Source organism: Gigantopelta aegis, chromosome 6 (genome assembly GCF_016097555.1).
Source record: "Gigantopelta aegis isolate Gae_Host chromosome 6, Gae_host_genome, whole genome shotgun sequence".
Taxonomy (NCBI): domain Eukaryota; kingdom Metazoa; phylum Mollusca; class Gastropoda; order Neomphalida; family Peltospiridae; genus Gigantopelta; species Gigantopelta aegis.
Genome location: NC_054704.1, coordinates 60,621,870 through 60,636,437, shown reverse-complemented (window position 1 = coordinate 60,636,437; position 14,568 = coordinate 60,621,870). Strand labels below are relative to the sequence as shown.

Genomic DNA, 14,568 nt, shown 5'->3' with positions numbered 1-14,568 from the left:
AACTACACTGTTATATAAGTTATGGAAATATTTGATTTTTAAATTATGAAGATACTGAACAATTGTGTCAGATAGCCTGCTGAACTACAGTATTTTGCAGCGTATGACCCGCTACTTTTAAAAAAGGTTTTTCCGTTATCTACTAGTAATAGAAGGTAGATGCATTTTTTCTCTCTCTTTTTTGTCAGATAAAACTTGCTAAGTAAAAACTGATCTTGGCACAATGATTTAATTTATTTATTTTTATTTTTTTGTAAAGAAAGAAGGAAGAATCTAAATATTACATATACAAAAGATAAGATTCTTAATAAAATATGGGAGGTTTTTGGGGGAGGGTTGTTCTGTATTAATTAAGAAATGTACAATAAGCGAGACACCACAACCCAAATCTGTTTATAATTTTAAATAGTTGGCAGTATAGAGTATAGTAACATTGTTTATGTAGCCATACTTACATTGTTGACATGCCTCATTCGAACACCAATTTTGTTATCCTGGTCCTTACACAGCACCACCTCCCGTACCCCATGCTTGATTTCAGCCCGGATAAGGCCTTTGTTGAAGCCTGTCACTGGTGCCACTTGCATTAAACTGGTTTGTCGTGTGGATACTTGCATTGACTAAGGAAGAAATTGGTTTTTTAATGTTTCAAAAATTAAGACAAACACAGGTTCAGATTAAAAAATACTGGCATACATCAACTTTAGCCTTCTGAGTACTGAAGGCGAGATATCTCGCCCGACGTCAGTCGATATACTGTACACTGTATACAGTGCATTCCCCAATTCATATTTCCCGCTGTTTTGCACACGACACTCACCGGAAACGGAAATATAATTAAAGAAAAAAGATTTTCACCATTAGCCGATCTTAAATAATAAAAATTTAAAAAAAAGGACACGAAAATAATACTTACCGATTCATATATGAACTTTATTTCATGTATTTATAAAACATTTAAGTGAATATATGTGAGTAAAAATTATAAACTTGTACCCACTCAACGTGTTTTTTGTTAAAAATTAATCCAGTAGTCTAAAGGTTAAAGAGTATGTTACACCTAAAAGTTCCCACATAAACTCTATGGCATATTTGGTAAAATAAAACATAAAAACATATGAACTTTAAATTCTAGTAGACAATCTGAATGGAGCAGGAAACGTAAATACTTGTGACATACATGTACATCACTGCTTCTGTATCTTAGATTCGCTTTCCATTACTGTGATTCCAAGCAAGATTTATATTGTGCATTTCTGCACGCGGAAATATGCTTTTCCGTACCTCTGTTTTCACAAACAGATTACTGTACAAAAATCGATGTCCATGAAGTGTATTTTTAAGCCAAAAGTAAATACTTCACGTTATGACGTTACTGCATGCGGATCAACTTTTTGTCAGCGCGCTGAATGCCTGCGAGTGGCATCACGTAAATGGAAAAGGTCCTATGTAAATGCATTGTATTAAAAAACTCACGTGCCAAAAGGCACACGAAATCGCATTAATGGAAAGCAGGCCTTTTGCTTACTTGTGGGTGAGCTGCAACAACTGGCATATTCTGGTCAACAAACTGTTGTGTCAGAGACAGACCCATATAGTCTTCGAGTGAAGGGTACAGAGAATGGCTGGGTTGCTGTTCCTGCCCCTGAGGTGGGTATGAACCAGCTGGAGGTCCCTGTAGCTGGTGTTCATGTTGCACCTGAGCCTGAATGGTAACCAAATGAATTAACTTTCAAATGAACAAAACTAATAACAAAAGCACAATGATGTAACGTACTTCTAAAAGACAATTATGTCAGAAAATGTTATTCCAGCCAACTACTTACAGGCAATCTTTTTTTATTTTTTTATTTGAGCATTATGTTATGTAAACTTAATAGATAATTTATGAGAAAAAACCTGCCCTAGACACACAGCAATTATGCTGGGTTCACACTCCAGTATTAGTTCGAGCCCAGAGTGAAAAAGATTGGTGGACTTCGGTATATATATATATATATATATATATATATATATATATATATATATATATATATCATCAGTAACATTTTCATAAGATTTAGTTAAAATGGGTGACGTCAAACTACTGTAAACTGGATTAATATTGTGACATGTTTTTTTCACGAATACGCACCTTAGCACATGTTCGCAACGTTTAAATTTCGCAAATGACCATTGGCAAATGTAAAAAACCAAAAGGCCAATATTGCCTATATCGGCATGGATAAACACACCTCACTTTCAGTATGGTTGTTATGAATTTATAATGTCCAGAATATTGGTGTATCCTGTTATTCGACAACAAACAATTGTCTCTGGTACTGAGTGAAGGGGTTTACCCACCTGGCATGTACACGTGTAACAGAAACACAGCTCATGGCTTTAGTTGTTAACAATTACCTATATATACCGGTACGTGTGGTAGCCACTGATTGGACTGGCACTCATTAGTAAATAGTAGAGAGAGGAAAAAAAACTTAAGTAAGCTTATTGTGAGTTGGACGAAATGGAAGAATTTAGTGCTACTTACTAGTATTTAGTATTTTTTAACATGTCTGTTACATTAATAAATGGTATGATAATTATTATGACTGTGGGTTTTTTTTTTCCCTTCATGGTTTACTAATTTATAAAAAATCAGACACCACCTAAGCACACTCTAACCTGGAAAAATGCATGTGTATAAATTTTGCGATTTAAAGTTGGACGCGAACGGCGCAAAATTAATACGCGCACACACTTTTTTCATATTACCAATAGAGGTGACTTTAGTACTGTGATTGACTAAATATGGAATGAAAATGTTATTTTAGAAGTGTTATAGGATAAACAGAATTCGCTACTCATGTTTTTAATAGGTAAAATATCAAGCTTGTCTAGATAATCGGCATTTGTCTTGGCAGACTATAACGTAGACTCGGTTGATATTTTCCATATTAAAAAACTCATAACGAATCCTCTCTATGTCTCTCGCTCTCTTCTCACTCTCTCTCTCTCTATATACATACATGCAGGGTTAAGCTCATAAAATAGTAGCAATTTAGCGAATTTGCTAAGACAATCTGTCACCAAATTTCATTTCACTAAACAGCAAAACTGGTAGTACATTTATAAATGACAGACAATTTTTAAATGAGCTTTTTTGTCAATTAGTAATGAAATATTTTACCAAATTAAACTTTAATTCACATTTGGCGAGTGGCAGCTTAATTAACCCTGCTTTATGCTGATCACTAACTCCTGTCCTGAACATATCTATGCTTTAATGTTAATTGGATATACAAGCATGAACATTTATTGAACTGAATAATGATAAACATGAAACCGACTGGTAACTGATCTGTATAATATACCTTCTGCAACTGGCCCACTTTCATATCCTCCAGCGATGGGTAAATGTTAGACATTGTTACAGATATCGCACAACAGTCGTCTCTTCTATGTACTAAAAAACAAAACAAATGGACAATAAAAGATTATTTTTTTAGATATTGTTAAAAAATTACATTCTGTAATAACAATGGGTTTTATTTCCAAGATAAAAAGTATTTCATCCTCTACATGGTTGCTAGTCAATTCTTACCATGGGTTTTTTCATATTATAGTCATTTCATATCATCACTGAAACTCATTTTGTAGCATAACTTAAATATTAAATTGATCTTGTCATCACATCTTGCCAATATATAGTGATTGCAGGATAAATTGTTATATCAATAAATGTATTTATCTATTGCATTTATATACTACAGTAAAACTTTGATAACTCAAACTTGAAGGGGATGACGAAATAGTTTTCAGGAGTTTGAATTTTTGAAATTCATGTAGCACACCTCATAACTGAAACAGCATTAAAGATTTCGTTTGATATTATAAGAAATGTGCAGTGTAATTTCCTGTTGAAAGGCCATTTAATATATAAATGGCTTTTCACCCGAGCCTTAGCTGATCGCATCTTCCCGGCACCTATAGCACATTCCTTTTGTGTATATTTTAAATGTAAGTAACAAAAGAAATGTTGAACGTTCAAATTAGTTTAACATGATCCACTCGTTTCAAAGTATTAACAAACAGCATTAATACTGTTCTGTGGTGGTAATGAGCCTGTCTGTAATTATGTATTCTCGAGTTCCTCCACCATGTACAGGGTACAAGCACCGACAACCAAACACAGCCTTCATTCTACTTAGTTGGCAATCTATTGTTTAATAATTTTACAACTGAATCCTTGACAGCCATGATCATCAAATATTGGTTGACAATTCATTCTTCTTTAAAATATTACCAGCAATGATAGCTTGATCAATCCATACACTTTTCAAAGTACATTATCTATTAAATATCTATGGTGGGACCAAAAAATTAGTTTGAGAGATCAAAGTTTTCGAGAGATCGAAGTTTGTGTTATCCAAGTTTTTGACTGTATTTTGCTCTGGTATAGTGTTGTTTTTTACTGTTAAAACAAAAACAAACAAATAGGATTTTAAAAAGTAATATATTTTATAAAAAACATTGTTTCCATCATTTAGTTTATGTTGTTTTTCATCAGAAAGATTCTTTATTTAACAACAAAAGTTGATTCCTACGTCCACCCATTTTTTAACATACATGTATGCCGATTTGTTGATAAAAGGCTTAAATTAAATTCATGTCACCCATCTATTACCTGGACTTTGCCAAGTGAAAACTAGTATGACTAGTATGAAATGACTTTACAATGGTATGAAATGATTATGGTTTGCAATCATATCTCACGAGTCGTGCTTAGTGCGATATGATTGCAAACTTCACGAGATGAGATATAAATCATATTTGACAAAAAACCATGAAATTTTCTATTTATTACATAACTTTTGGCAATTTACCTTTACTTTTACAATGGCGGTAGCAAAATAGTTCAGGCTTTCTTACAGTGAAGATAACATAAAATTTCTACAGTGAAGATAATACTTTCTACAGTGACGATAACACATTTTAGAGTGAAATAGTGACATTTTCGCTCTAAAATGTGTTATCATCACTGAGTGACTGATAACACTTTTATTTCACTGATATTTTAAGATATTTCACTAAATGTTATATTATAAATACTATTCATCAGTTTAAATAAAATGACTTTATTTGTCATTTATAGATCTTAAGAACCATATTTGTTACACTGAATCAGCTTGTACCAAAACAGTTTTGTTCGTCTCCTGTAAAACATAAAAAATGCACATAAGAGTTTTACTTAGTGCAACGACAATATATTTTGCCCTATGCGATATTGGTGACATGTTTGTGGAACCTGTGTCACTGTAATGTTTTTTTCACTATTTGTGTCTGAACAAAATTTGGGAGAAATCAAATGGTAATTAAAGGTAGGAGAGTAATTTATAGTAGCTTTTAACAATTTGCTTCAGACTTTAATACAATTATTAAGCACCGCAAATCATCAGGGACAAATTATAGTCACTTTGTACCCTAGTCATTTTGTAACCTAGTCATTTCGTACCACTGTGAAAAGTCATATCGTACCCTGGTCATTTCGTAACCTAGTCATTTCATACCCTGGTCATTTTGTACCTTAGTCATTTCGTACCAGTATTTACATACTGAGCTAATATATTACTTGCATATACCTGTATAGGAAAATATGTCTACCAAGGGAAACAGTGTATACTTTAACAAGTATTAACCCAACTGACCAAAGTGCGCTTTTTATATTTACATTTTAATAATTATGATGATAATAATAAATTAATTTGAACCATTTTCCAGTTACCAGTTAACTATTGTACGAAATGACAGATATTATTTATTTGCATTTTTATTATTAGTATTATTTTTATTCAGTTGCAGGTGGTGTTTGCATCTTATAGACATTTGTAATGTAATGTTATTTTGTAAAAGACATTACAAGGGTGATAGTACGTCTGACATTACACATTTATGTTATGGTACGAAATGACTTTCAGTTATGGTATGAAATGACCTAGGTACGAAATGACTAGGGTACAAAATGACCTTTTGTAATGGTATGAAATGACTAGGGTACGAAGCGACCAAATTAGGTACGAAGTGACTATGTTACAAAATGACCAGGGTACAAATTGACTAGCAACCTGAGGGACAATAGTTCATCTATGGTCCATTTTTTTTATAACATTTTGACATCTATCGGCACAACAATAAAGATCACAATAATAAATATTGTGCCAGAGACGATTAACTTGATCAACTACTCTGTAGTCTACAGCCTGTAGCACAGGGACTCATGCTAAGTATATCATCAACGTCCCAAACTGCGTTCACCTAACAACAAAAACACGAATACAATATTTACGGAAATACTATTGTACATTTTTCAGCTACGATACGGGAAACAAAATAGACTACAATCAATTAACGTAAAAAATCAACAATGTGGACGTAAAACAAATCCATTCTAGTAATAAAAGTGAAACACCCTCCGGTAAACAGGAAAGAGTGCGATGTTTCTAAGTACATTCAGGCACATGCATTTGCAAAAAGTATCGTACCGTGCATCTGCGATTCATCATTTTCTATTTTTAAGGCCACTACATAAAAAAAAATATATTTCTCAACTATGCACAGTTGACGAACACTTTGTTTAATATTTTTTGAAAAGGAAAAATTCAATTTGTCAAGCCTTCTGGTCTGGTCCATGTTTTACCAACCCCCAACGCTAACATTTGATGTTAATACTGATAGGCATTACGTTTATACTAGTGAATAGTTTGTAAAATATTTAAAAAATTTAATGAGTTGTTTCTTAATTAACACAATTTATACACTCAAAATTATTTACAATTGTTATGAATGGATTACGAATGATATTCACTACAGTAGAGGCACAAAAATGTAGCATACCTTTTGCAGATCGAATATAATAATTGAAAACAAATTCTAACATCAGGGGGCTTAAAAAGCATACAAATTAAATGATTTGGCTTTGTTATCTGGCACGTGTGGGTCACACCGAATGTTAATTTATCTTCCTCCATTTTAAGTCAATTTCTACAAGTCATGTGGACCCGATATCGGTAATTTTAACCTTCTGACTACTGCAGGCGAGATATCTCGCCCGACGTCACGTCAGTCGATATACTGTACACTGTATACAGTGCATTCCCCAATTCATATTTCCCGCCGTTTTGCACACGACACTCACCGGAAACGGAAATATAATTAAAGAAAAAAGATTTTTTTTCAAAATGGTGGTTTTTGTTTTGATTTTTTCAATTGAAAATACCTTGAAATTTTGAGTTCAAAAAGTGGTTTTCGGCAAGTATTTTCGCTTGACAACAATGGCGGCAATTTTCAGGGATCGATAGCTGATTGTAACAGCTAATTTGATAATAAATTTGATCGTTTTACCAACAACGAAAATTACCAAATATTGCAATATGAATCGTAGTTCGGGTTTTAACAAAAATTCTGGTCAGAAAACCACTGTTATCGGGAATAATGGACATAAATACTGGACACCTGGCCACAAATGCCCGTAAGTAAACGCAACTTTTTCGATTTTTTGCCTAATTTTAATCACCATTAGCCGATCTAAAATAATAAAAATTACAAAAAAAGACACGAAAATAATACTTACCGATTCATATATGAACTTTATTTCATGTATTTATGAAACATTTAAGTGAATATATGTGAGTAAAAATTATAAACTTGTACCCACTCAACGTGGTTTTTGTTAAAAATTAATCCAGTAGTCTAAAGGTTAAGGAATAAACAAAAAACGACTTAGTAAAATTAATGATTTTTGTGGTTTGTAAAGTTTTGTATTTAGATACTTACTTGTTTGAACTTTATTGTTAATGAAAATGTTCTAGAACTGTGAAGAAAAACCTCACATATGAATGACAAGCAGACAACAACAAATCGGAGGTTAATTGCGCGAACAGTGCACGAGAAAACAAAGTGAACGGAGTTGGAAGCATAACGCAGTTAGGGACGTTGACGATACTCTTATGATTGTCGCTCAATTTTAAGAAATATGGTGAATACTTTTAAAATATATGTTTAAAACTGACAAAATAGCATCAGTGTATGAATACACTTACCACTAGGTAGTTGTCAAACAAACCGATTCTAAATGATTTCACAAAATCAACCTTTTTATTGATGATTCCGGATTCTAAACAATGACGTCAAGTCAGGTGCTTACTTGTCATGGGCACATGATGGTGTAATTCGATTGTATTACGTCCGTAACATCGGTAAATAGGAAGGACGGGACGTAACCCAGTGGTAAAGCGCTCGTCTGTTTAGGATTGATCTCCGTAGGTGGGTCCATTTGGGCTATTTCTCGTTCCAGCTAGTGCGCCACGACTGGTATATCAAAGGCCGTGGTATGTGCTACCCTGTCTGTAGGATGGTGCATATAAAAGACCCCTTGCTACTAATCATGTAGCGGGTTTTTCAGAGCCGTCAACCTGTGGCAATTCTTAGGCGTAAGAAAACTAGAAGTCGGGGTCCAGGGACTGCAGGCTCTTGGTCGGGTGATGTTTGTTACAAATGCGTGAGGCTTACGCCAAATACGTGAGAGTTATCCAATAGCCGATGATAAATAAATCAATGTGCTCTAACTTTCGTTAATAGGAATGTTCGCGTCTTCAAGACTAGGTAAACCAGAACGCCAAATAGCATCAAAAATATATATTTACTTTCATTAATTTGTAAAAATTAATTAATTGATTTTAAGGTATTTGTTGTTATTGGGGTCATTTAATTGTGTGTATCTAGCACTTACGATAAAACCAACATACAAACAGGGTAAGGCTACAGGACAGTCCAGCTATTTTTAATCATGACAGACCAGATACGTCATCCAAATATATATATATATATATATATATATATATATATATATATATATATATATATATATACATGTATATTAAATAAATAAATAAATCAGGATAAGGCCATTGTCCACAATATACATATAGTGGTTTCCCTAGCTTGTTTTAGCATGGTGCGGCACCATGCCTCAATATTCTAGTGCCATCTTGCCTTAATCAGCACCATGCTGCCCTGAGATTAAAGAAGTCTTCTTCAGTAATTAATTCTAAAATTGCCTTTATAAAAAAACAAAAAAGTATTATTAATTAATAAAACATGCCTTTTATATCTTTTGCTATTCATTTATTAAAACAAACACATAAATTACATTAATGTTTATGTTAATTAAATTTGTGTCTATTTTCAGTGAAATACAAGAGCCCCGAAAATGGTGAAAATGCCCCAAAAGTGTTTGATCTACCATGCCTTGCCAAATTTCTAGGGAAATCACTATACATGTATATATAACATTTATTTGTATTTTTATTTATTTATTTGTACCAAAGTACGGGTGTTGTCTTCTATATCGTTCATTTAAAAAAAAAAAAAAAACATACAAAAACGTGTGTTAACGATTTGAAGACGTAATTAGCTGGTCCATGACGATACCTGGTCGCCAAACAAAGTCATAAATCATCCAATGAAATATGCACGATCAAAACTGATTGCTCTGTGATGTTTAAACCCAAGCGCCGCAAATTTATAAATTTTATCTGAAAAAAGTTTAATTGTTTCTAACCTTGTTTACTGAGGGTATGTAAGAAATAGAATACTACACGTTCTCGTAATTGTTAATAATTAGATACCGTTTATCTTACGGTTGTTGGATACCTTTTGAAACAATTAGTTGTAATACGACTACTAAGATAAATGGTATCAAACGTTCTCTCTATTACCGTAACAATATGTAATGAGAACTAAACGTTATCAGTACGATTTTTATCTGTACACGTACGTACAACGTGTAACTTTTTTGTATAAGATCATGTATACATACATATATAGTATGGGTTGGCCCCCAGTAGTGGTTCCCCCTGCCAATCTAAATTCCTGACTACGCCAGTGCTTTGTTAGGTGATTACAATTTCCACCATTTCCAGGGGTAGGTAAGGCTCTCGTCTGATTTATACTAACCCATTTTGCATTCGTCAGATATATTACTGGTGCTTTCCTGGAAATATTTTTCAATACCGAAATTTCGGTATTTTAAAATTTGCTCGGTACAGTAAATCGGTATTGACATAATACCGATACCGAACGGTATACGGTATACCGCCCAGCTAGTAGATAAATGGTGATTAAAGTCAATCAGTTGATATATATTTCCTCACTCAGATAGACCATCTCTATATTTTAGAGAGAGTATACCTAACAACACTGGTACTAACACACTATATGGTACTAATTGGTGTACTAATATAATGTGAGACACGCACCTTGTGGTGTGCTTGCGTGCGTGCTTGCGTGCGTGGGTGCGTGAAATGGGGACATGAAAACGAAAGATATTTATTTGTGGCGATCATCAATAATGATTCGGTGCGGAGTGTAGCTCAGTGGTAGAACGCTCGAGCGTCAGGAACTCTAGTCAGACTTACACAATCTCAAAAAAAAAAAAAAAAAAAAAATTCCTTTCCTTTCCAACAATGATTCATACGACTGCGTAATCTCTTATCAATGCATAATTAAACAGTTAAAAACAAATATTAAATTGTATTTGTTGCCATCTATATTGTTATATTATTTCATTAATATATATACTAAGTGACGTACTGCCTACAGATAATTATTTTAGTTATAGAATATAATCTATGGTACGAGACCTTTTATGATAGTTATCTCATACCGGAAGTAGTGTAAATTTTTGAGGAAATAATGGCTACCAAAACAGATGGGGACAGTCCAAGTGCCATTTATCACAGACAGCGGAGTAATAGTGATCCCCAACCTGCGGTGGAAGTTCTGAGTACACATACTCTTAATACAGAGAAAGGTAAATACAACACCCTAAAGGAAAAGGCTGGTAAGCGGTTCTTGATTTTATTGTAAGCCAACGCCCATGGGCCATAGCTATCATATTATTTCATAATCATTGTTACTGTTAGTAATAAGACATGATTACGCGTTGGTGGCCGTTCAGCAATTACGTACGGCTCTAGGGTGGAGGGAGATATTATTGGATGCATTACAAAACATGATAGGGTGGCGATGTTTGTCATGGATTACGTAATGTTTTCAAATAATGCTGGTCAACTAACCCCAAAATCAACTCAACTCACCCCAGCAAAGTAGGGCAATCTTGCCACCAGTCGATCTCACCTGGGTAATTTCGCCACAGGCAAGATATCAGGAAATTCCATTTGGTGTTGGGTAAAGTCCCCGTACTTTATACATGTAACTAGACAGGATTGTGGATATTTATACGGTGCTGTCCGGTGTATCGGCACACCTATTACCTAAGCATTCAAAAACCATTTTCTATGTGAACACTGTGAAATACTTAATAAAATGTGTCTCTCACTAATGAAGCAGTGCATAATCTGAAATACACTACAAATCATTTTATGTCTGTAGTAAATAAACATTTTAAAATTGTCCATAAATGTAGACACCCCCTTGTATCCAAAACAATTTGCATGTCCGATGATTCAGCGCAGTAGATGTGGATCAGTGACCCTGCTATTTATAAACTGCCCATGACGTCACTTTGTAGACCATAAACGCTACACTATTGTCCCAGGATTATTTTAGTACTTTTTTGTTAAAAAATGTTAGTATTTAAATGACCCATCTCTTGATCATTTTTGGAATTGTTTTTTGAGTGGCACAGTACTGCAGATGCATACATGTTCATTATCATGCATGGCTAAGATGCCTACATGGATTTTTTTCTCGGGTAGATTGTGCATACACGTGGATCTTATTTCGCTTTTTTATTTTTTTTATTCTTTTTTAAATTTTTATTATTTATTTTTTTTGGTGACAGTTGTGAACTGGAATGACTGTCTATTGAGGTGTAAAACTTTTGTTTGCATTTGTCTGTGTTTTCCTTTGTCTGTGTTTTCCTTTTCATTTTAAATAAAAATAACCGGAAAAAATAATTACTATAATTTTTAAAATATGGGAACAGTGTTTTTAGACTGGTTTTAACACGAAAGCAGGTGAATGATTTATTTTGAAATTATGATATAATTCTTAATAATTCTAAAAAAAAAAAAAATTGTACCCTTAACAATAAAAATGTTGATACTTGATTAAACGTTGAAAATGGAATTGAACTTTAATTCGTTAAAAACACTGACAACATGACAAAGTCCTAATGTTTTCATTACTAACCTACATTAGTTTATAAGATTATCATTTAATGCATGTTTTTGTCTTTTTTTTGTTTTGTTGTTGCTTTTTATTTCTGTTTATTCCACAAGCTTGGGCGAGGTCGCTGACACAGTTTTCTTCTGTGTTCATTAATTTCTTTTTTTGGTTTAAACCTACTTCACTGGCGATGACACCGACATGTTTAAAAAAAAATCTTTTATTATTATTCTAGGCCATTTTATTATTTAGCGCTCAATTTTTACGGTCGTTCGTGATGACCTAATATTCAGTCGGGCAACTTAATTCTATGATACTAGTTGCCTGTCAGTCGACTAACTTTTTTTTACACCAAACAGCAAGTTGTGTCCCATAATAATGTGCAGTTTCCTTGCCCACAATCGCTCTTTTAAATTGTCGTTATCTAAAGTGTTGGTCAATCAGTCGAAATCACGTGGGTTTGTTTGCCACTCGGAACTCTTCTGCCGATTCTGTGAGACATCGGGGAAAATCGTAATCGGCTGAAGTATTCCGAATAGGAAATATTCCAGTGCATTCGATTGGAAAATAGAATGCATGGATTTGGGTTAGGTTTTGCCTATCTTGAAGAAATGTCTAATCGTGAGCACCATATCTATATAAAGATATCTTGTAATACCATATAATAGGCATATTACACCCTGAGTTTGCCAGACTACTAAAACACCAATATTATTTATTATTTAACAAATTCCTAACAAGTTTAGCCCAGTTATTCTTATTGAAGAACAACAACATATAATTTAACATTGAGTAAACAAAATCTGTTCTCACCCTGTATGATTTTCAACCAATAATCTGTTTCCTCGCCCAGCAAAGGTTCAAGTGTTAAGTATGGCAATTTTGCCCAGCTTTAACTGACAGAAGGTAAATGGCTGGTAAGGCATTAAGAGTCGAAGATAGAAAACATACACGCATACGGTTTTATTTATTTTAATTTAATAATAATAAATGAATAAAACATGTTGGTGACATTGCCCAACTTCGGCGAAGTGGAGTAGATTTAAACAGGACACAAAAACAGAAAGGCTTAATGATAACTAGTTCATTAATTTATTTATTTTGGTAATTTTATAAATATACAATATATATATATGTACAGCGATTTCACCCAACAGTAACTGGTGAGAACGGCGATTTTGCCCAACTTCAACCAGAATAAGTTTAAATGCCAAGAATGGTGATTTCACTCAGCTTCAACCAGAATAAGTTTAAACGCTGAGATCAGTGATATTGCCCAGCTTCAACCAGAATAAGTTTAAACATCGAAAATGGTGATTTTGTTCAGCTTCAACCAAAATAAGTTTATCCATCGAAAACGGCAATATTGCCCAGCTTCAACCGATAGAAGGTAAACAGCTGGTCGAAGACAGAAACTATAGACACCAAGTCTCATTTGGTAGGATATTTATTAATATCAGCTCGTGTAGTAAGTAGGTTTATCAGAGAGTATAATAACATTTCAGTTTGTCACATTGTGACGAACTGTTTTCACAGACAATCCGGTAATATGATTGGTCCACAGATTGTGATTAACCTAATTCTCTGGGATTACTTTTTATATGCCCATCTATGATTGGTCGTATTATAGTATGGCGTTGTCCATCTGTCCGTCTGTTAACTTTTCTTGTCCGGACCATATCTTGCATACATATGCATACAGGACCATCAAAGCTCACATGTAGGAACAACTTGGGATGGTGGTGTACTGTTACTAGGTCATTTATATATATATATAGCTGTGACCTCCTTTTCAGTCTACTGCACATAACAGTAAATCCTTGTCCAGATCATATCTTGAATCATACCCGTAACATATTCTTTAATATAGATACGGTTTTCCATCAAACTCTTGATGAGTGTGTCATATACCTCACCGGTACTCTTATTCATTCATAACATTCCAGCGCATATTGAAAGTAGCTTGGGCTACAAATGATGAATGCTGTCCCATAAAACTGTATTCTCGGCTTTGACACCAACCCCGGTTTAAAAGACAGCAGTTACTGTACTGTTACGAGTTATTTGTAAGTTTGCGGAAGTAGACTTCTATGTTCAACTCACCCCAGTGTTTGGTCAACTTGCCTCTAGCTTATTTTATTGTCCACAATTTTGACGATTCATTAAAAATGGATGTATACTACTTTACTCTTTAGTGTGTCATTTTATTTAATATTAACTAGGTAAAACCTAAAAGTGAGTGCAAGTGAGACAGATTAAATATTTTGTATAAATATGCCTTTTTTTTGTACTATTTAATTTACGAATCATAGTCACTTTGTACCCTAGTCATATCATACCATTGTAAAAAGTCATTGTGTACCATTGTGAAAAATCATTTCATACCCTAGTCATTTCATA

General features: G+C 33.7%; 2 protein-coding genes across 3 annotated transcripts in view; one reads left to right on the top strand and one right to left on the bottom strand.

Annotated features, from left to right (window-relative positions):
• LOC121375413 (syntenin-1-like) overlaps positions 1 to 14,568 on the bottom strand; it is a 47,019-nt gene that overhangs the window by 10,205 nt on the left and 22,246 nt on the right. The window contains exons 1-4 of one of the 2 annotated variants that reach the window (XM_041502851.1): positions 8,079 to 8,204; positions 3,354 to 3,445; positions 1,529 to 1,705; positions 456 to 620 (exon numbers count right to left, since the gene is read on the bottom strand). In XM_041502851.1, the coding sequence (XP_041358785.1) occupies positions 456 to 620; positions 1,529 to 1,705; positions 3,354 to 3,407 (396 nt within the window). In that variant the 5' untranslated portion in view covers positions 3,408 to 3,445; positions 8,079 to 8,204. Of the gene's footprint in view, positions 1 to 455; positions 621 to 1,528; positions 1,706 to 3,353; positions 3,446 to 8,078; positions 8,205 to 14,568 lie in introns of those variants that run through there. The other variant, XM_041502852.1, reaches the window with a different exon arrangement.
• Positions 10,732 to 14,568, top strand: part of LOC121375412 (phosphatase and actin regulator 4-like) — a 101,259-nt gene continuing 97,422 nt past the window's right edge. Inside the window, exon 1 of the mRNA XM_041502850.1 lies at positions 10,732 to 10,849. Within this exon, the coding sequence (XP_041358784.1) occupies positions 10,732 to 10,849 (118 nt within the window). The remainder of the gene's footprint in view (positions 10,850 to 14,568) is intronic.